General features: G+C 38.9%; 1 protein-coding gene across 6 annotated transcripts in view; it reads left to right on the forward strand.

Moving 5' to 3' along the window:
* The first annotated feature begins 4,059 nt into the window (after positions 1-4,059).
* The window catches only part of LOC122822964 (urotensin-2 receptor), a 73,194-nt gene continuing 54,821 nt past the window's right edge, over positions 4,060-22,432 (forward strand). For 2 of the 6 annotated variants that reach the window (XM_044102117.1, XM_044102118.1), the window contains exons 1-2: positions 16,373-17,062; positions 20,481-21,196. In XM_044102117.1, coding sequence (XP_043958052.1) covers positions 20,483-21,196 — 714 coding nt within the window. In that variant the 5' untranslated portion in view covers positions 16,373-17,062; positions 20,481-20,482. Of the gene's footprint in view, positions 4,273-16,160; positions 16,329-16,370; positions 17,063-20,480; positions 21,197-22,432 lie in introns of those variants that run through there. The other 4 variants (XM_044102115.1, XM_044102116.1, XM_044102114.1 and 1 more) reach the window with 4 other exon arrangements.

A 22,432-nucleotide genomic window follows, 5' to 3' on the forward strand; every position in this document is an offset into this window, starting at 1 on the left:
TCATTTCCTGGCTGATTGTCTTTACTCTCATGGTTCAGTTTGTTCAGTTTAAATTTTCCCCGAGTCTAAAGACGTGACACGAGTTTTAAATCGCATGAAGAGGAACACAACAAGTTATTTATTTACTCAGTTTTTGTCTTTGTTTTGCAGCAGCAATAAACATGCAGCATCTAAACTCTGCAGCTCTAGAGTTACTATTCCAGATTTAGTTAACTTTAAACTCCAACAACATCAAAGAGCTCTACGCAAAAATAATAAAACAGAAGTCACATAATGCAACAATTAACAAATAATGAAATCCTAAAAGTTTACAAACAATAAAAATCATCAAATTTTTAATAAAGATGCAAAGGAAATACGCTTGATAATTGAAAATTTCTCAGCTACCTGAAAGAAACACAAGAACGATTTGTCGATAACATCTGGGCCAAAGTTGAGGGAGAGCGATACGAAACCCAGCAGAGATGGATTCCTAGTCTGAGCCAGAAAGTTTTCAAAAGACATTTGTAAAACCTTGGTCTGTGCTGCTGGATGGACGCCGTCTTTCATGGCGTATCAGGCGGTCGACGACGTAATCGTGTCGAGTCTTGACAGTCAGCTGAAGACGCGCCAGGAAATAGGAGGCGATTTTTTATTAGGAGGTTTATTTCTGGCACTAGATGCCTAGCATAGAGGAACAGTGGTTAGCACTTACAAGGTTAGTGCTAAAAAACATGGAATCCACTCTGACAATACAACTGCTTCATTTTTACATAAAGGCGTCTTTATGGGGCTTTTTTAGGCAGCAGTGTATCTCTATTGGAAGAGACATCAGTGGAGGTGAGCCTGAGGGCAAACGTAACTGAGCGAGAGAGTGAAGGATCCCTTCTGTGAGTCTGTTTTTGTAATGACCTGCACTTGGCCAAGAAAACGGCTCAAGCTTTGCTGCTCAGTTGAGAAAATCCTTTTGAAATGTTAGTACATAATTCATACTTCTACTTCTCCAAAGTTTTGTCAGTAATCTTAAAAGTAGCTGAATGTTTGGTCAAGGCAGATAAACTCTTGAGTACGGCAACTTTCAACAAGTAAGTTAAGGCCGCCGCAGACTTCGTCCAAAGGTCTGAAGTTGTCCCTCATTGATTGCGTGGCGTTGTTTTATTCGCAGAGAGGCAGTCGCCTTCACTTCTCTCAAACATCAGATAAGAGTAGTGTTGGAGAAGAGAAAGACGGAAAAGGAAGATCCTGCCACTCTGATGAAGATGACTCAATTTTTGGACCCATACGAGGATGTTTTTCATGAGTCGTTCAGGTTATGTGAAATAGCTGTTCTCTTACCAATGAGCAGTCATCAGATGGTTTCACCATTTTCCCAAGAACAGTAAAACAACCTGTGGCCGTTGTTCAGTTGTAACGAAGTGCTTCAGACATCCACTGATTACTCTGTTACATTGCATTAGTGGGAAACACAGGAGCAAAGTTAACTGGAACTGTCAGGACCTATTGTGTTTCTAAATGCATTGCAGTCTCGCAGTTCGAAATCGTGGATGGATGTCAGAGCTGAGCCATTTTTTAAATATATATAAAGGGAGAAACGATTCAAAATATCAATACATTTGTTCTCTGCTGAAAAACAAGCAGAAAAGCAGCAGAAAACCCACTGAACGATAAACTCCAGTCTGTAAAAATGAAGGCTCTGCCACTGTAGATATTACTAAAAATATTTACACTAGACTTCTTTTCACATTGCTCGGATGGAAGCCGTTGCAATAACATCTTTTCTGACTGGTATCTTCAGCCTTACTCACACATTTTCGTCAGTAATCAAATCGCTGAAATGAAGTCGAATTTCAGGACACAGAAAGTATTGCTACAATTTAAAAAAAATAAAAATAAAAGGTAGATCGACAGATTGCTTAGGCACCGTAAAAATCAATCCATCCTTTATCTCAGCCTTGAGTCCTTGTTCCATCTGGAACAGATTTTTTTTTTTTTTAAACACAGATAAAGATGAGGGAATCATGCAGTTTGTCTTCTCAGATTAGATTTCGTGAATCATTTCTAACATGCATCTCCAGACGCAGCATTTATTTCTAGCTGTGTTTCATTTTTTGATCTCATCACTGATAGAAAAACCAGTTGGAAGCTCTGATAGCAATAAGCTCCACATGCTGTTTCTTTTGACAACGAACATGAAGACTTAGAATTGGTTTCTGGAATCTCTGATGAAAAAAGTAAAAATAAAAAGAAAGGTGATTTTGATTTTGGCTGACTTCCCGTTTGAAACGGGCTTTCCGCTAATTTAAAGAGAAAATGAATGAACCGCATGGTGGTAGCAGACAAACCACCAGAGAACAAAACAGTTTGTTCCTGACTGGAACCTGAACACATCATGGCAGAAATAATGTCTGCGCTCCTTTAAATGACAACCATACATCAACAGATGTGTACTTAACATTGAATCTTAGTCTTTTTAAAGACTGACTATTGAGAGAATTTATGAATGAAGAGTGATGCAGAAGAACAAACCATTGAATAATTTCACTTCTTGTTTCCTCCATTGCTTCTCTCTTCCAGTGGACAGTTGCCCACTTTATTGATGTAGCGTTTAAGAAAGTCGTTCACTTCCCTTCTGTACTTGTTATTCTCTCATGAGTTTATATTTGAGCTTTGCAACATTTCCGTCCTTCGTTGTCTTTCTCTTGTCGTCCTCTGCAGTATGTCGTTCTATTTTGTTTAATGCACAGAACTAATGAGCCGGAGGAAGCTGCCACTGTGACATGGGGGCTCTGCACTTTAGAATGCTAAAGCATTAAACGTGCTGTGCACTCATGCAGGATCATGCTGCACACAGAACTGTGTACACCTGTAATTTAGCATGTGTGCACTCAAGGCCAACAAGTGTGTTTTGGGAGGTTTTAAACAGACAAGTGACTGGATTGCATTGTAGATTTTTTTTTCTATTATTATTATTGCAATATTCTTTGTCGCTAATTGACACTGATGACCATAAAAGATATTTAATTCAATCTGAGACTCGACTGAGGCTTTCGTAACCTGGCGGACGAAAGCAAACGTGTTCGCTACGTTTCCATTGCAAATGTGTGCCAAACTTTGTCGATATCCCGCTAATGTCGAAAAAACACAATTTTGAAATTGTGACGTTTCCATTAAATAAGAAACTAAATTAAAATCACACATGAATAAGTTTGTTCGCAGAATAATGAATTAAAAAACAGCCTTCTACCTCTATCGGCCGCCGTCTTTGTCTTTTCTGCCTCTGTCGTCGGATGCAAGAGAAGCGTTTCCATTGCAGTGTTGGAAAAGAAATTTTCATACAGCCGAGAAACACCTTAGTCACAGAACGAAAACCTTATATCAAAAACTTTATTTTATTTTATTTTTTTCAAAATTGGGGTGTGTCCATTAAGCAAACTTATTTTTATATTTCCAAGTTATTTCCAAACACCTCTTGGCATCAGTGCAGTTGGGAACGATGTTCTGTTTCTCTGTGCTGTTTGAGAATTGCTAAAACTACAGTAATAATGGCAATAATGGCCACTCAGTTCGTGTTGGCCACACCTCCAATTACTAAATTAACATCAACATCCACTCTTCTCTCTTCGCAGTTCAGGACTGTAGCTTATGGGGGAATCTTTCTGCCACCATTTGTGAGCACACATTTTCAGTCTGAAAGCAGGACTTTGTGTCTTTCTTCTCAAAACTAGTAATGCTTGAGCTGTAAAATCTTCTCCTCGAGCTCAGAACGTGTCTGCTTTTTTTTTGGTTTTGGACCAGTGGTCGTCGTCCCTGGTAACCGTGAAGGCCCGTCTCTCAAGTGCCAGGATGAAGCGGCTGAGCTGCGCGATGTGAATGTTCATGTGAGTGAGGGTCACCTGTTCACGGAGGGGCAGCAGCAGGGAGACAAAAATCTCTGCATTTGGGCACTTGATCCTGCTCTCATCTCCTTCACAGCCGCTCTTTTGTCCCTCTGGGCCCTGCGGTTGATGCCCAGGGAGAGGATCAGCTGTTCCACGTTCTCAAATGCCGGTGCTTCCTCGAAGAAGTGGGTCAGGTGTCTCCACTGTCCACCTGCAACTCCGGGCTATTCAATGGGCCACAATTGAGTCACCCAGGATCACATATTTTTTATTTAGGTCCAGGGACCAGTTCCTTGTTTTATTCAGGGTCCCCACCTGTCTTGCCGCAACAGTTACCTGGGTAGGTGGTGGAGCAGTGGACCCGCTGGCGGAGGAGGCTGCCGCTAGAGCTGATGTCTTCATTCTGGCGTTGAAGGTGAGTCGCCGCTGTGTGCTAACCTGCAGTCTGCGGTGAAGTGGAGCCAATCTGGGCCTCAGTGAGAGCCGTGAAGAACCAAAGGTCTGGGAGAGAGGAGGAGAGATGGCAGCTCCAGACCGGTATTTGCTCGCCTCCTCCTGGATGAGCTGAGTGGCATCAGTGGCAGGGTCTGGTGCCATCTCAGGTTGGGGAGGAGGAAGAGCGGGGGGAGGGGGTGCAGAGGTGGTGGCCCTAGAAGAGCTGGAGGATCTCTTGCTGGCGTTGAGGAAGTGGGGGTGACGTCCTCAGCCAGTGGTTACAACGCTGTCCTCCTCATCCGAACCCGATGGTGTCCAGCCGCCATGAAGAGGTTCTGTCATGACAGGGCGGTGGGATGGTCCAAAACTCTCTGCTTGCTTTCGAAACATTTTCTGTTTGCTACATAGAATAGAACTAATAGAACGATCTACACATCCAACTTTCAGTTTTTTTGTTTTTTTTTTTACTTTTTTATTCAGATTTTCCAGTGCATGTCACATCTCACACGTCTTACAGGTTACATGTACAAATACATGTTATCTTTTTTTAAAAAGGTTTTGTTTGTCCAGGGTCTTAAAGAAAAAACAAGAGAAAAATAAATAAATAAATAAATATATGAGAAAAGAAAAAATAAGTAAATAAAAAAAAATAAATAAAATGAAAATACAGAGGAATCTCCCATTCATTAATCGTAATTTCCATCAGTTGGGTTTGAAATGAATGCTTGAATTGAAGACCATTTTTCTATAAAGATGTCACTTTTCATCTGAAGTTTTGCCGTAATTTGTTCCATATGGTACACCTCCCTCACTCTATTCTTCCATTGGGAAATCGTTGGGGGTTGAGGCTTCAGCCATGAGACCGTAATCATCTTCTTTGCGAGGACAAGTAAGATCTTTAAAATGTAAATCTTACTGTGATCTTGGATTTTATTCTGGAAAATACCTAGTATTATAAAGGATGGTTCTAGGGGGATTGTAATGCCCAGGCAGTTGTTAATTTCCTTTTGTATTCCTTTCCAATATGTTGATAATTTTGGACAGTCCCAAAATATATGAGTGAAGTCTCCAACTAGTCCACAACCTCTCCAACATTTATCAGAGGTGTTGTTAAATCTAGATATAAGAAGAGGAGTCCTAAAAAATCTCATTTTGATTTTCCATTCAAATTCTCTTAACGTTGGGCTATTTGATATTCTATGACCTTCCTTAAACATTTTTTCCCAATCCTCATCATTAATTATGGTATTCATTTCCAGTTCCCATTTCCCTTTGATATCTTTTGTATCTGTTATTACTTCCTCTTGCAATATTTTATAAATATAGGATATGAATTTGGTGGTTATATTTCCTTTTATTACAGAAAGAAAGAAACTTTCTATATTTGAAGGGGGCATTTGTATGTTTTCCCATTCCTTATGTTTTTGCAAGTAGTGTCTCATTTGTAAATATTTATACAAGTCATGGGTTGGAAGATCATATTTTTGTTGAAGTTGCTGAAAGGACAATAGACTTCCACCTTCGAACATTTGATTTATTAGAATCAATCCTTTTTCAACCCAATTTTGTAGTCCAGATGTAGGAAGAAATTCAGAATTATGGTCGAGCCTTATAAGTCTACACAAGGAATTGGGTAGATTTAGTATCTTTTTAATCTTTGCCCATGTCAATAGAGTAAACTTAACCCATTCGTTATTAATTTTATTTTTTGACCATGTGTTTTGATTAACAAATGGAACAGTATCAAGAAGCAAGTCCTGGGAGTCACCTTGTTCCATCTTATACCAAATTGAATCTTCATCTTGGCATATCCAGGTTATTATTGATCTAGTTTGTGCGGCCCAGTAGTATTTTTTAAGGTTTGGTACGTTTAGTCCCCCGAGTTCTTTAGAGCACATAAGAGTTTTCAATCTAATTCTGGGGCGTTTGTTTTGCCAGATAAATTTAGAGAGCCATTTATTCAGAGTATTAAATATGGACATGGGTATTTTTATAGGTAATGTTTGAAACAGGAAGAGGAGTCTTGGGAGGATGTTCATTCTAATGGTTTCAACCCTTCCTACTAGTGAAAGGGGTAGAATGTTCCACCTCATAAGGTCTGTCTTGATCTCATCCATTAGTTTTCCATAGTTAGTTTTAAAAAGTTGTGAAGTTTGAGGAGTTATGAAAATTCCTAAGTATCTAAATCCCTGATTAGATATTTTAGGTTTAAATCTATCAGTTAAATTTGCGGGTAGTTGACCGTGTAATACCATCGCTTCAGATTTGGATTGATTGATTTGGTAACCCGAAAGTTTACCATATTCTTCTATGACCTCCATGAGTGGGGGTATAGAGTTCGCCGGATCGCTTATGTAGGTCAAAATATCATCTGCAAAAAGTGAAATCTTGTGTTCTGTATTATTTTTATCTCTAATGCCTTTAATAAGCTTGTTCCTTCTAATCGCTGCCGCCAGGGGTTCAATATTTAGTGCAAAGAGTAGGGGACTAAGGCAATCTCCTTGACGAACTCCTCTTTCAAGCATAAAAAAATCAGAACAAAATCCATTAACTCTAACACGTGATTTAGGATTTGTATAAAGTATTTTAATCCAGTCCACGAATTGTGGGTGAAAACCCATAATTAACAATGTGTTATATAGGAATTGCCAGTTAACTGTATCAAATGCTTTTTGTGCATCAAAGCTAATTAGCATGGATTCTTGGTTGGTTTCTTTGGTTTGTGTTATAATATTCAGGGTTCTTCTTATGTTATTAACATTATGTCGGTTTGGAATGAAACCCGTCTGATCTGGGTGGATTAGTTTTTTAATATATTTCTGTATCCTTTTACTTAGAATACTAGTTAGTAGTTTTAGATCTGTGCATAACAGGCTAATTGGTCTGTAACCCTCACAAATTGTTGCGTCTTTCCCTTCCTTATGAATAACTGAGATGATGGCCTCAGACCAGGAATTTGGGATTTCACCTTTTTTAAGTGCATAGTTAAAAATTTTTGTTAGTATTGGTGATAGGATGTTTTTGAAGCATTTATAGAATTCCCCCGGGAGTCCATCAGTCCCTGGAGATTTATTATTTTTCAATTTGTTAATTGCTTCTTGTACTTCTGTTTCTCTTATATCTGAAATCATATCAGCCGCTTCCTCTTCAGATAGAGCAGGAAGAGTTAGCTTAGTAAGATATATCACAATTTGATGTTCTACTTCATTGTTGAATTGGTTTGGTTCCTGGTATAAGTTTTTATAGAAGGATGCAAAGGCGTTGGCAATTTCTATCGGGCGTGATAAGGTTGTTTTAAGTAAGGGATCCATTATTTTGTGTATTGTTCTGTCTGATTGTACTTTTTGAAGCTGGAAGGATAACAATCTGCTGGCTCTATTTCCCATCTCATAGAACTTTTGTTTGGAGAACCTCAATGCTCCCTCCGCTTTGTATGTAAGAATTTTATCAAGCTCTTTTCTAGTCTCTTTTAGTTCCTTTAGAATGTCATCTCCTCCTTTATGTTTATGTTCAATTTCTAGTTGTTTTATTCTATTTTCAAGTCTTGTTTGCTCTTCCATGCGTTGTTTCTTAATACTGCCTTAGCTCCACTCCACATCATAGGTGGAGTTACTGATCCATTATCATTTATTTCTAAATATTCAATAAAATGTTGTTTCAGTTCCTGAATCACTGATGTGTTAGTGAGCAATGAAACATTTAGTCTCCAGTATCTAAAGGGGGTATCTTTACTTAAGTTTAATTGTAGGGTAACTGGAGCATGGTCACTCAGAGTAATTGATTCAATACTACAGTCAATTACTTTATAAAAGTATTTTTGAGGTATGCAGAAGAAGTCTATCCTTGAATAGCTATTATGAATTTTTGAGAAGAAAGTAAAGTCCTTTTTGCTTGGATTTTTAGATCTCCATGGATCCCCTAGTCCCAGTTCAGTTATCATATTTTTGAGTATTTTTGTTTTCCTGCTTTGTCCCCCCGTTTCTGCTGGTATCCTATCCATTTTGCCATCCTGTACTGCGTTAAAGTCTCCTCCAACTATTACTATACCTTTAGCGTTCTCTGCAATTATATTAGCAATTTCTTTAAAGAAGGATTCGTCACATTCATTAGGAGCATAAAGATTTAAAACGGATATCTCCTCCTCCCACATCTGACCCCGCACCAAGACATATCTCCCCATCCTGTCCTGAATGACTTTTTCTGCGGAAAAGGCCAATGATCTGTTAAATAAAATAGAGACTCCTCTCCTGCTTCCATATGACGCACTATATGTTTGATTTACCCAGTCCCGTCTTAGTTTTTTATGTTCTAACTCGTTTAAATGGTAGGGCAATGGAACATTGCATCTTTTTTAGTTGACTAAGAATTTTCTTCCTCTTTATTGGGTGGTTTAGGCCATGGACATTATATGATACGATTGTTAATTTTTCCATAAGTACCTTTTAATTATGAGCATCTTTTTTATATTACTATTCCTGTAAGTGTCGATGTTATTGTGAAATATGTATTTTATACGATGTGATTGCACATTTGTTAAATTTGTCAAAATAAAGTTTACAAACATTAGAACAAAATCGAACTTTATAGTGAACAGACTTCCAAACGTTGAACTAAATATCGATACGACCTTAAAACCGGTCTCCATGGCAACGAAGGGAATGTGACAGCGTCCCTTCGTCTGGACACTCCGTGTTATAGCAGTCCGACAACATAAGTCTGATCCCGGGCTTGCCTTTCCAAAAACAAGTGTGCATAAAATAAAATAAAACAAATAAATCATCCTACCGTTCCGTGGTGAGGAAAATCCCTGGTATTCAGAACAGTATCATATTTCACTAAACTAGCCTTCTTTCAAGTCATTTTATCTCAAATATGAAATTTTGAGATCAAATTTAATCGTCCATATATCACTCTCAAATCCTTGATTTAATTATCACCTTGTAAAAGCGCCCGCATGTCCGCCACCCTCAGCATCTCCTCTCCTGCTTTTCCGGGCACTGTGGTCCAGGATCCACCCAGCAGTTCCTCTCGGTATCTCTCACGCTCATCTATCTTGACATGAATTCCCATCTTCTCCAGTGTTGAGGCTGCTCTTGCAAGTGTAGCGAAGGTCTTCACACCGGAATCCAAGTGTATTTTCAGCTGAGCAGGAAAAGGTGACACCGCTCTCACGTTTTTATTTTTAAGTTGCTTGATAACTTCTCGGACCTGTTTGCGCTTTTTCTGTATGTTTGCGGTGTAATCTTGGTCGAAGTATATCTTTTTGCCATGGTGGGTGACATCACGTCTACTCCATGCCGTCTGTATTACTTTTTCTTTCACTCTGTAGTTAGAAAACCTGACGATGATTGATCGTGGAGGAGCGGAGCCCATAGGTTTCGTACCAAGCGACCGGTGGGCCCTCTCTATATTAAGATTCATATCTTGTGGTAATTTGAGTGAAGTGTGCATCAAATCAGTCACGAAGGAGATCATGTCGTTCTTTTCTTCTCCTTCAGGTATCCCATAGATGCGTAGATTATTGCGTCTCTCTCTTGACTCGAGGTCTTCACACTTAGCTGAGAGATTAGCTTCTCTTTGTAGCATGTAGCGTAGCACGCGGTCATGGCGGAGCAGCTGGTCCTCAGCGTCGCTCATTCTTTGGTTGGTGTCTGTAATTTGCTGCTCCAGTTTTGTCGTTCGCTCAAGCACGTCTTTCAGTGATGCTTCAACCCTTGATAAAGTGACTTTAGTATCGTGCGAAGCATCCGTGTGTTCCTTCCTCAGTTGTATTAGCTCTGCAAGCACAGTCTCCATGTTGTCTTTCTGTTCACTTACGGCCATCGTAGTTTCTGGAAGTTGGCAGGTTTCTTTTCGCGCAGTCGTTTTATTTTTCTTATCCGCTTCTTTCCTGAGAGTAGACATTCTTGTAATTCGTCGAGTTGTTATAAATTTTATGTTGTATCGTCAAATAGGCTAGTTTTTAGGAGATTTTCCTCGGAGTAAGGTAATCAGGCTACTTCTCCTTTCATGGCGTCACCGGAAGTCCCAACTTTCAGTTTTCACTTAAAACATGTTAGAAGTGAAATAATCTGCCAGTGGAACTAGTACTCTTTTGGCTGAAGAATGACTTATAAGTTATTTTTGTTTTAAAGTGCACTAAAATATTTGCACTAGAAACTAGACCAAAAATCCTTGGTAAGATTTTGTGTTGTTGCTGAGGTCAAAATGTAGACAGGTGGGCTCTAACTACCAAATTAGATGACTTTTAATTGAAATGGGTTAAATTTTTATTCTGGAGTACCTGAGCACAGGTACGATACAAGCAGGTAAATGACACTTCTAAGATTTTACTTGAGAAACAAACAAAGCAAACATTTTATGTCCCTTCCACTTCACAGTTTATGCACTACTTTGCGTCGGTTCGTCATATTAAATCCCAAGGCATATCTAAGTTACTGTTGTCACCATTTTGATTCCATTTGGAACGTCCTTTCCTTCCTTTTACCTCTTTGAGGTAATGTGTAGTTTGCTGCAATGTCAATATGCATTCTGACGATAGAAATGTGCGACTGGGCGTGGCGCCGCATCATTTGCTGTGTAACCAGTCTTGATCCGCAGCCCTGATCGTCCTTTAATAGCCACTCATCAGAGCTCCCTTAACCTCTCAACAGACTGTATTTTATCTATGAGGGTGACCTCTAAACACACACACACACACGCACACACACACACACACACACGCACACACACACAGTGCAGACGGTATTTACCCCACACTGCGATAAGATCCTTCAGCTACGTGACACATGACCTTCTGGGACTCTCACTCAGTGGTTTACAAAAACCAATTTGTCAGGTTACTTACAAGGATTGTGAAACCAATGCGTTTAAGACACCACTTTTGATGATCTTAAACTCTCCTAACTTACTAGAAATATTGGTAAATGGAGAGTGACTTTGCAGGTCCTATTATAATTTCATTTAGTTATTTCAGCAACTCAACCTTTCCTTTGATGGCCAGAAACAAAGCTGGTTATTTTAGAGTTTGAAGTTCCTGAGCACAGTGACCTGCACCTTACTCCATGGCTATAAGTGGAAATGCAGCCAGTCGGGTGAAAAGGTCAGAGCTGTAAACATGTGAGTGTGAAGAGTCCATCAACTGTGAAGAACCAAACAAAAACAAGATGAGTGTGTGTGAGTGTGTGTTTCAAGGGCATTTGTGTTGAAGTAAATGGCAAATGGCAGAATATGGTGCAGCCACAAACTGCAGCGAACATCATTGGGAGTCGATGTGACAGAGCAGCACAAAGTAACAGTGGCTCCTCCACCTTCTTCAAATCTAACAAAATTGGTGTCAAACATTTGTGCTGGTCTGTGCAGCAAAGTGTTTTGTTTGTGCCAGTATCATTTTAAAGATATTAATAAAGACGTTTCCAGAGGTTGTCATCAGAAGTGTTTGCTGCACAAACGCAGCCGAGTTGATTGACATCAAATTTGTTAGATTTTGTAAGTGGGAGGGGGGCGCTGGTTGACCTTCAATGACCTCGGGAGACTTTTCATTAATATCTTTAATATGATAGCAGCACAAATGAAATTCTTTGCTGCACAAATGTAGCACAAACATTTGACATCGATTTTGTTTGATCTACGTATTATGGAGCTGACCTTTTGACCTTTAAACTTTTGTTAATATCTTCAGAACAAAAGCAGGTCAAACTGATTTTTTTTTTTTTTTTTTTTTGCTGCACAAACCAGCACAAACGTAGCATTGTTGATTGGCACTACTTGTGTCTCATTTGAAGAAGGTGGGAGGATGGTTGACCTTTCCTGACCTCTGGAAACATTTCTTAGTATCTTTAAAATGATAGCGGCACAAACTAAGATCTTTGCTGCACAAACAGTTTTAGGGGCCCAGCTTCACTCAGGTCACAAAGTAAGGAATAATTATAAAGTCAATCCAAACTTTTTTTTTTTTTTACAGAATTCATTACAAATAAACATTTTAAAAGTGTAATTAAAAAAAAGGTTCCTTTCTAAGTTTCCTATTAAAAATCCAGCAATGCAAACCTTTCAATGTCTTGTGATTCAATTCAGATTATTAGGGTCACGATTCGCATCGCGATACTTAATAATTTGCCAATAAGTAGGCTAGTTTCTGTGGTGCAAAACATTAAAATACTCTGCAACTTCCCCAGCAGATGTTTGACATTTTCACATTTTGTCGTGTCAAAAACCTCAGAAATCTGAACGCCATTTCAAGGCGAAGGATACGTAGCAATGAACAATCAAATGTCTCCATGCGTAACAAAATGGAAGATTTCCACAAAAATGGAAAAAGTCAGAACTGTTTATACTTCACTTACTCAGGGAAACGGGGTCAATCAATGCCTCAGACCCAGCACATTGAATACTAACCATCTCTCTCACCCAAAGAGCCCGTTAACATGTCAATCACGCAAACGGATAGATTTGATTACAAGTGACTTTACAAGAGGAATTTATAACTCTCTGTTTTGATAGTTCAAACACAAAATATACCTCAGAAAGCATTAATGTGCTCAGTGGAAACCGTCTCGTTACGACCGGAGAAGCTAACATTCACAATCCTTCTCTCCTTTCTTCGGAGAACCGCCAGCCAGCAGCAATGAAAGCCAATGTCCCAGCTGCATTTTTTAAATTCACAGATTTTAGATACATTCTACGAAAAAGAATCTGTAAATAGGCAAATCTCCCACAAATAATTATGCGCTTGGTTCCACATAAAAAACATGTGTAAATACAGCTGGACTTTGGCTAATAATTAGATGCATTAGCAAGATAATTGGTTGACCTGGAATTTCATTAGAAATATCAGAGTAAATGTGACTTAATACAAATGCATGCAACACTTAAGATTCTTATTTTATATATATATATATATATATATATATATATATATATATATATATATATATATATATATATATATATATATATATATATATATATACACATAATATTCATGTAATTTTCCTGATATTATAAAACAAGCTGGTGATCGTGTTGCAGTTGTTCCTCTCCACCTAAACATTTACTACAGTTGTGTGGGATATTAGGTGACCAGAAATCCAGTTTGACTGGAGTTCTGAAAGTTTTCATCAACCACTGCACTTAAAACACGTATCATCTCACTTAAGCTTCATGATTCTGCTCTGCGTTTTGTTGGTTTATCACATTAAATCGGAATTTATTACATTACAATATGTTGAAACGTGAGAAAACGTGGCCTGTGAACACTTCAGTTTCGTCTGTTGCCATAGTAATGTGACAATTTTATGAAGACATTGGCAACATTGCATGGTTTTGTTTTGTCGTTTAGAAGAAACAAGAAATTCATCTTGCCATTTGTTCTTCTTGTTCATCGAAATTGGTGTGACCTTGCTCAAATTTTTGCTCTGTGAAATTACAGGATTTTGTCTTTAGCGTTAGAGACTGTGCTCCCAGAGCATAATGCATTTATTTTTCTGAAAAACTTCCATTCCTGCTGTCTGAGTTGTCGCCTAGCACTTCGTTTTATTGCTCTTTGCTCCGACTTTAGCACAAGAACTCGGTTTGAAATATGCTTTTTTTATTTTCTCTCTCTCCTTTAAAAGGTGGTTTTTACCAGTTCCGTCTTGCTGGTAAAATTCACGCTCTCCACTGAATTGGCAACTAAAAATCACGTCTAACTTGTAGTGCTGGAAGTGAAATGTTCAGAGGACCAGTAATGAGTTTTGCTCTTCAATTTCTCTTTTAAGCTGCTGCATTTAAACCAACAATTTGACCTGGAGTCGAACGTTCATCCTGGTTTAACTTTAGTGTTTTTCACATTACAAGCTTCTGAAATCATTTAAATGTGTCCTCAGTTGGTCTTTAGTTGTGAATTGTCACTATGTAAATAAAATTGAATAGAAAAAGAAAAACTTTCTGATTACTTTAGCTTGTAATGATCTTTAATCATAAAAAAGTAAATAAATCGAGATGGTGCCCACACTGCAAAACCAATCCTACGGTACATACTTTCTTTCTTTTTCTGGCATAAAACTCAAACATTTTTGGACTAATCTTAGTTTGAAAAGTCGAACATTTATTAGGTAAAACTTAGAAATTTTCTTTGAATAAAAAAAAATAACTAAAAGGAAATTTGGGGGTTTAAAAACTCAAAATTTTCAGCTTAAAAAACTCAGAAATGTTGCATTTTTCTAGAAAACTCCAGATATTTTTTTTCCAGCAAACCTTTGACCTTTCAAACTCTTGAAATTTCCCTGTTTTTTGGGTTTTCTTCTACAAAAATCCTGTTATTTATGTTTGCTTTTCTATCTACATCGGCCCTAAAAACGCAGTAGGAAATACAAGACTGAAAAACAGCTCTAGTTGGGTTTGGGTTGTCAATACAAATATTATTAAGCCGCACTGAAAGCCTGTTCTTGAAAATTTACAACAATTGTAATTGTTGTCAATTAAAATAAAAATATATATACATTAAAACCTAGTAAACACCAACACATTGTTTACTAGGCCCTGTTATGTGAAACAGCAGAACTCCAAGAGCCTGTCTCAGAACACGTTGGCAAAAACCATTAAAATATCTGTTGACTGGGACGTACATTACCACCGAACTGTGACGGTAACTCCCATAAACATATCTGCAATTAGACCGTCCAGGAAAAAGGACCCACTGTTTAAAAACTCCCAAAACAGGACACTGAAAAAAACCCCAACAACCTGCGTATGAAGATGTCGTTTAAGCTTTTCGCTCTAACTGAATGGCGTTGTCATGGAAATGTAAATGGGATTATCTTATTTATATTATTTATTGATGTATCTGTTTTTATATGTTTATTCTGACTTTGTCCATTTCATGTGTTTCATGTAGGTGTATGTAGGTGTGTACGATTGGGTGTGTTTTAGCCTGATTATGTTTGTATGTTATTGGTACACTATTAACTATATAACTATTCCTCTGCCTTTACATTGTACATCATGTAAAAGCATAAATAAACTTTGGAAGAAAAACAAATGTAAATGTAAATGGGAAACACATAAACCTTTGTAGAAACCTGACAAATGACCGCAAACTGTCTCATATTTCTATCAGGTGCAGTCTGCACTCCGGTTTGCTTCTTGAAACCCTTTGATTGAATAAATCATCAGTCGTTTTAATATTTCTTAGAAATGGTGCCAGTTCCTCCCAGCCGTTTCTCACCAAGCCAGCTGAGCTTCAGGCCGAAGAAGTTCTAGTTTTGCTCCTCCAGTGAGAGGTGATTTATCCGTTTTACCTGGGCTCTACTGCATCGAATTCGGCTTCGGGAACTCAAAGTGTTCCCTGCATGTTTCTGTGATCAGTTCATTTTCGAGGCGCAGTTAAAGTCTTTGTGTCAAATGTGAAGAAATTCAGTCACCTTCCAATGCATTGTCCGTAAAAGTAAAATGTACGAAAGAACAATTAGAATAAAACAAATAAGAAAAAGTATGCAAATTTGTGTTTTGTCTCCCATACAAAATTTAAGCTCTACATGTTGATGATGCTGTATGTTTTCATTTGTTAGTTTGATAAACATAGGATGCATTTCCAGTAAGTTCTAGTTTTGCCCCGTTTCAATTTATTTCAGTTAACTAAAATGTTTTCTGAATTTCAGTTTTCCTTAGCGTTACAGGACAGCCTCGTTTGTAATGTCACAGTCTGTTTTTGAAACGGCTCGTTTTCCAGGCACCAAAAAAAAAGAACTTATTCCAGAAAAAACGTGTGTGTGTGTTTGTTTTTGTTTTTAAGTGCTTTGGGTGTTTTTTCGAGAGACCCAAACGGAAGTACAAAAAAAAAAAAAAAAAGCACAAAACATAAATTTAGCGTAACAGGTCCCCTTTTAATGGTTTTGGTGAATACGCTTTTAAAAGTCGTTGTAATTCACGGCAAAGAAAGAAAAGAAAGGCAAAACACGACGTGCTGGTCTTTGCAGCACGCAGTGTTTGATTACAACTGTACTGGAAGGTGACATTGACCCTGCCACCCTGCGTTTACAATAACTGACACTGCAGGTTGATATTTTTTTTAGCATTATTTATATAGATATAAATTACTGCAGGTGTCCCCAGGGCTGCTCTGTCAGCGTTAAATCCCGGCTAGTGGCTCGGCGGTCCGCTGCTGCGTGGAGATAGACGGCACTGGGGCTGCAGCTGGGAGCAGAGTGCATTTCCTGCATACCTCCCCTCTGTTGCCTTCTCTCCCTCCTCTCCCCCACTTGGGGCTTGTGAGTGAGAGCGCTGCGCTAAAAGCTTGCTCTTCTCTCTCGCCTCTCTACCTCTGACACACACTCTCTCTCTCTCTCCCTTTTCTCTTCCTCACTCAAAGACAGGAGTCTCCGAAAGCAGCTGACGCTTTCCGTATTTCCCACTAAGCATCATTTCATTGACGTTTTTTCTCTTCAAGCACTTTCTTTTTTTTTTTTTTGCCCCCCTATATTTTTCCTCTGAGCTGGATTTCACAGCTGCTGAGGTGACATTAGGCGTCTGGACGCAACAGAGGTGCGAAGGACAGAGCAATTGGGAGACAACTTTCCCCCCTGCAATCAGCGTAACACTTATGTCACCAGAGGAGGAGTGTTTGTTTTGAGAAAGATTTACCTTTGTGTTTAATTTTTCAGCCGTTTCTGACGGGAGGTACGGGCATTTTCGCGGCTGGAGATTTTTTCCAGCAAGTGGAAAGTTTGGGACGCGGCATGGCTGATGGAACTGCAGCTGCCTACTGAAGCTCTTCCTCCAATTCAGTCCAGGTAATGAGAAATTAATGTTGCTTTGTCACTTTGCAGACGGGTTGTCCTGTTTAACATCTATATAAGCATGAAGTAGGGGGAACATGATAAGTCTATTACACAGTGATGTGAAGCCATACTGACTGCTTTCTGCTCCCGTTTCAGTCACAAAGAGAACTGAATGTATTTGTTCCTCTTCAGGGTTCTTCTAATTTTTTTTTAATGCTTTTGTCGCATTTAAATGTTAAAATGTGAGGGTAGGTATAAGATCAGATAAATACAATAACTGGTTGTCAAAAGATGACGTTTCGAGGAAATGTTCTATCCAAACCAACTTGTGTGAAAAAGCACGGTCATGAATGAACTGATGCTAACCATATCCCAGTTCAGTTTCTTTATCCACAACCAGACGTGATTAGTGCTGAGCCTGGAGATTCAAATCTCTTAAAAAGAACCTGTCTGACAACATGAAGTAGGCTAAAGGATCTCAAAACGCAACTGAAAGGAAGTAAAAAAGTTGCGATTCAGTCTTTAGGGTTGTGGTACTCTGACACATTGCAATTAGAGCCAGTCATCCAGAAACAGAGACAACACGGAGGCTCTGGAGCAGCACGTCTGTTGCTAAAGGTTTGACACTCAAAATCAGATTTAAAAAATCTTCAGCTCAAGTTAAGAAAAGAAGCTGGTAAATAGCAGCGTGCCACAGCTGTCCTGTGAAACGGTGCGTTGGTTTGTTAGCCTGTTAGCTGTAGCGTTCTAGTGCTCTGCTGCTGTTCGGTGGGCATAAATGCAGCAGTAAGTGGAGGAAATTCAAAAGGTGTTTATGGAAAGATATATATAAAAGTCAAGAGCTTACAGAACAACTACATCACATGTTTCAAACTCGCGGTTCGGGGGCCAAATCCGGCCTGCCACAAGCTTTAATGTGGCCCTCTGGACACAATCCAAAGATCCGATTTGGCTCCCGGTCCAGTGAAAGAAAAGCTGTTGAGAGCCACAAATGGACCTTTAACCTTTTTGGGGAAAAAAGATAAATTGGAAGGAATTTTGTTGTTATTGTTAAAGAAATAATGTTTTTGGGTTTTTAAAAAAGTGTAGAAAAATAATAGATTTTTTTCTGTGGGATGTTGACATTTGTAGAAATATATGTAAAAAAAGACAACAAAAAAACCCCTCATAGTTTAAAACGTAAAGACCACTAATTAGATTTAATGAACCTGGTCTAGTTAAATCATTCCTCTGTTAGATGAAGGTTTGGACTTTGACCCAAAATCTCCTTTGGGCCTGAACTGACAGAAACGGAAACGTGGCCTACCTTGACTAAAAGTCTAGTTCGTCTGAAGAAAAACTATTCCTAAACCATGATGTTCCCACAACTGTAGTTCCCTTTGTGTGCTGTGTTGTTTTTGTGCCAACCAAACTTTTGGAATTGTGGCCAGAATTTCATCAAACATGGAAGAATTCTTTGTACAAATGGCGTTTGTGGTTAAACTTGGAGAATTTCAGAGACAACAGGTCATTGTTGCCACATGTAGAAGACAAATTCCTGGAGTTCCTTCTTTTCTACACCTGGAAACCTCTTAAGTCTCTATCATTTCATAAATAGCAGGTTTTTTGAGAAGTGTCTTTGTTTACGTCATAAAATCCTGGTAGTTCAACGCGGTTGTGCAGACTTCTGCACTGGTTTGACAAAACAGTGCCATGAATACAGCTGTTAGATAAATATTAAACACATACAAATTGTTCAATTAAAGAACATAAACTTCACTTCCTTTGGGTCCCAGTAAGGATACGACAGATATTCAGGCCACACTCTTTCAAAATCTCACTTAATTAGTCATGTCAGCGTTTCAAGGACGGGCTCCTTTTTTTAATCTGGAACATTCAAAAATATATATTTTTTAAACATTTAAATAAGTGTCAAGCAAACTGTAATGAATTGTGTGCTATTTTTGCTTCTTAATTTATAATTGCACAACGGAAATGCAAGCAGAGGAGAAAACTTGGGGGGGGGGGGGGGGGGTTTAGCTCCAAGTTCTCTGAAATGAAAGATAAAGATAACTACATGAGAAGTAAAAAACGGAGTGCGGACAAGATGTTTTGCATATAAAGCAAGTTTATCTATTCAATGCCTAATGGCTTTTTCTGTCCCAAAATAGAGAACAGGGCTGTCAGAATATTTGCAAATGATGTTCTCCACTATTTATGTAAGATAACTAAGAGGCACTGAGTATTGAAACCAGATGTATATGTATGCTGTCACTGTCTGCCAGTGAATCAGACTCAACTTTTTCTGTTGTAGGAAAAACTAAGAGGACCAAAAGTTGCTATATTTAGTAAATGCCAAATTTATCAGGGGCAGAATTGACTGGCTATATAGACTGATGTCGTTTCAGAATGTACACTTCTGATCTGGTTCATCCGCAGTATTTGTCTCTATTGGAGGCACGTGTGTGAATACTTAAAGGCAACTAATCAAAGACTTCACATCCTAGTGTGACATCATGGCAAACTTAACCAAAACGTCTGGAAGACAACTGCAGACATGTACAAGTCTGGCTCATCTTTTGGTGCATATTCCATCTCTTCAAATATGAAAACAATCTTCCACAGTCCAGAGTCAAACCTGGTTTGGATGAGGGTTTATCGTTTTTTTTAATCGCATGCATCTGGCTCCACCCTGGCTCTTACAGTACTACACTGTTCATCAAAAGCTGCGTGTCAGATGAATGTGTTGAATCCATAACACTTCTGTAAAACTGTCATCTACAATTTCCCCAAAACACCACATACAAAGCCAGACTTAAGTATAAGGGGCTTGTCTCTCCAACATTAGACTCCAACATCTCCTCTGTTGGCGGATAGTTGATGAGCTCTAGCACCATGACTGAATTATGAATATAATCTCATGTAACCTTTTACATCTGTCGCTGCCATGATTTTTATTTCATGTCTTATTGCGTGAACAAGCTTATTCACGTATGATTTTAATTCCATTTCTTGTTTAATGAAAACACTGAAATCGCAAAATTGTGTTTTTAGGACACTAGCAGAATACAGACGAAGATTTGCACACTTTTGTAGTGGAAATGCAGCTTGTGATAGTTTATGATAGCTTTGGGTCTTTCCAAAGTAAAACAAGCCTAACCTTCGGTAATAGCAGCTCTGTCAGGAAGAATTGGCCAAAATTTCAGCAAACAATCATGAGGCGTTTGTGGAAGGGATGCCCGAAAATATTTGATCAAAGTCAAACACTTTAGATACTGTCCTCATTATCCAGCCGTTTGGAAAACAGAAATCATTTCACCGATGCTAGCTGATCTAAAACAAGAACTGCTGAGTCTGATTTAATCTCAGACAGTGAAGAGAAACAGGTTACCTTGACTTTCTTGTACAATGCAGCTTAAATATGATTCTTCACTGTTCTCCCCACATCCAGGAATGACGACGGCGACCATGGAGCCTGTAGGAATCTTGGTGGAAAGGGGCGCCAACGCCACCGTCCCACCCGTGAGCTCTCACCAGGACGCCGCCGCTACCGTCACCATCGGCACCATCCTCTCCATCATGTGCTTCGTCGGCGTCTCGGGGAACATTTACACCCTGGTGGTCATGTGCCACTCCATGAGGACCGCGGCGTCCATGTACATCTACATCATCAACCTGGCTCTGGCAGATCTGCTGTACCTTCTCACCATCCCCTTCGTGGTGTGCACACACTTCCTGAAGGGCTGGTACTTCGGAGACCCGGGCTGTCGGATACTGATCAGCATGGATTTCCTGACCATGCACGCCAGCATTTTCACGCTGACCATCATGAGCACGGAGCGATACTTTGCGGTGCTCAAGCCCCTGGACACAGTCAAGCGGTCTAAAAGTTACCGGAAGGCTATCGCGGTGCTGGTCTGGGTAGCCTCTCTAATCCTCACCTTGCCTATGATTGTGACCATTCAGCTTACGACAGTCGGGAAGAAGGCAATGTGCCTGCCCACTTTATCCCAGCAGTCTTACAAGATTTACATCTCTTTTCTGTTTTGCACAAGTATCGTTGCTCCGGGACTGATCATTGGGTATCTCTACATCCAGCTAGCACGGACTTACTGGATATCGCAAACAAGAAGCTTCAAGCAGACCAAGAAACTACCTAATCAAAAGGTTAGTACTTGGTAAATGATCTGTCTGGAGTGCTTTGCAAAAGCATTAACTTTTTCCACATCTTGCCTAACTACAACTTACACCAAACTTTTACATATTTTTTTTTGATTTATGGTGACAGAACACCATATTATGACTGGATATCAGAGCCATACTAAGAACAACTTAAAAATACAAAAATCACATTCCAAGAATAAAATCAAACATTTGCGCTAGTAATATTTTTACGAGAATAGACTCATATGAGAATAAATTCATAACATTTTAAGAATAAAGTCATGGGATTATGTGAATTAAGTTGCAATAGAACTGCATTCTTGTAATGCTATGAGTTCAATCACAAAATGCTTTTTCTTATGTGACTTTATTTTATTTTTCTTTGACTTACATGACTGATACATGAGATCTTTTCTGCCAACACCTGTCACTCTCTACAGTAACGCTGAAGAATTTGAGTTAATATGGGTTATAACAACATTTAATTCTCCTTTGGCATCAATAAACCATTTTTGAATTTGAACTGAATTTGAATTCTTGTAATACTATGACTTTATTCTAGTCATTTTCTTTTCCTTCAAGTTTCTCTAATACTCCGTGGTACATTATAAATAGTGAACAATCTTAAAAGTTTGGCATACTTTTAATTCATCCCTTTTATAATCCGATGCCTTTAAACAAAATGAAGTCCTCAAGGTTTGTTAGAGGACATTAGTGAACAACCAGCATGAAGACGATTGAGAAACCCGGCGGACGGTTGTGACGCTTTAAGGCAAGCTCTGGTTATGAAACGAAAACCATAAAATGACAGGAGAGTGGTACAACTGCAGAGCTACCAAGGCATGCAACTCAAATGAGCAGGTAGTTTAAGCAGGAAGCGAGAAGAGCATTAAGGGAAGCTGCCAAGAGCCTAATGGTGTTTTTTCAGTTCTTAAAATGTAAGTGTGTAACATACTTACATTAGAAGGAATGTGCAACTCAGTACATCTGTACGCTAATGTAGTGAAGAATAGTCAAGATGTGCATGGATAAATTAGTTCTGCAAGCTGCTGTACTTTTTTGCTCGCAACTGGTTACCAAGGCTTTCATTCACTCTGCTCTCTTTTCATTGAACTTACTGCAAGAAACTTTGAGATTGACTGAATCTCTCTCGTTTAGTGCTTTTACATCCAAGCTACAAGTTCTTGAGGCAGATTTAATTACATTTATCTGTTTTGTTGTTGTTGTTTTGTTTTTAAT

Source organism: Gambusia affinis, linkage group LG20 (assembly GCF_019740435.1).
Source record: "Gambusia affinis linkage group LG20, SWU_Gaff_1.0, whole genome shotgun sequence".
In the NCBI taxonomy this organism is placed as follows: domain Eukaryota; kingdom Metazoa; phylum Chordata; class Actinopteri; order Cyprinodontiformes; family Poeciliidae; genus Gambusia; species Gambusia affinis.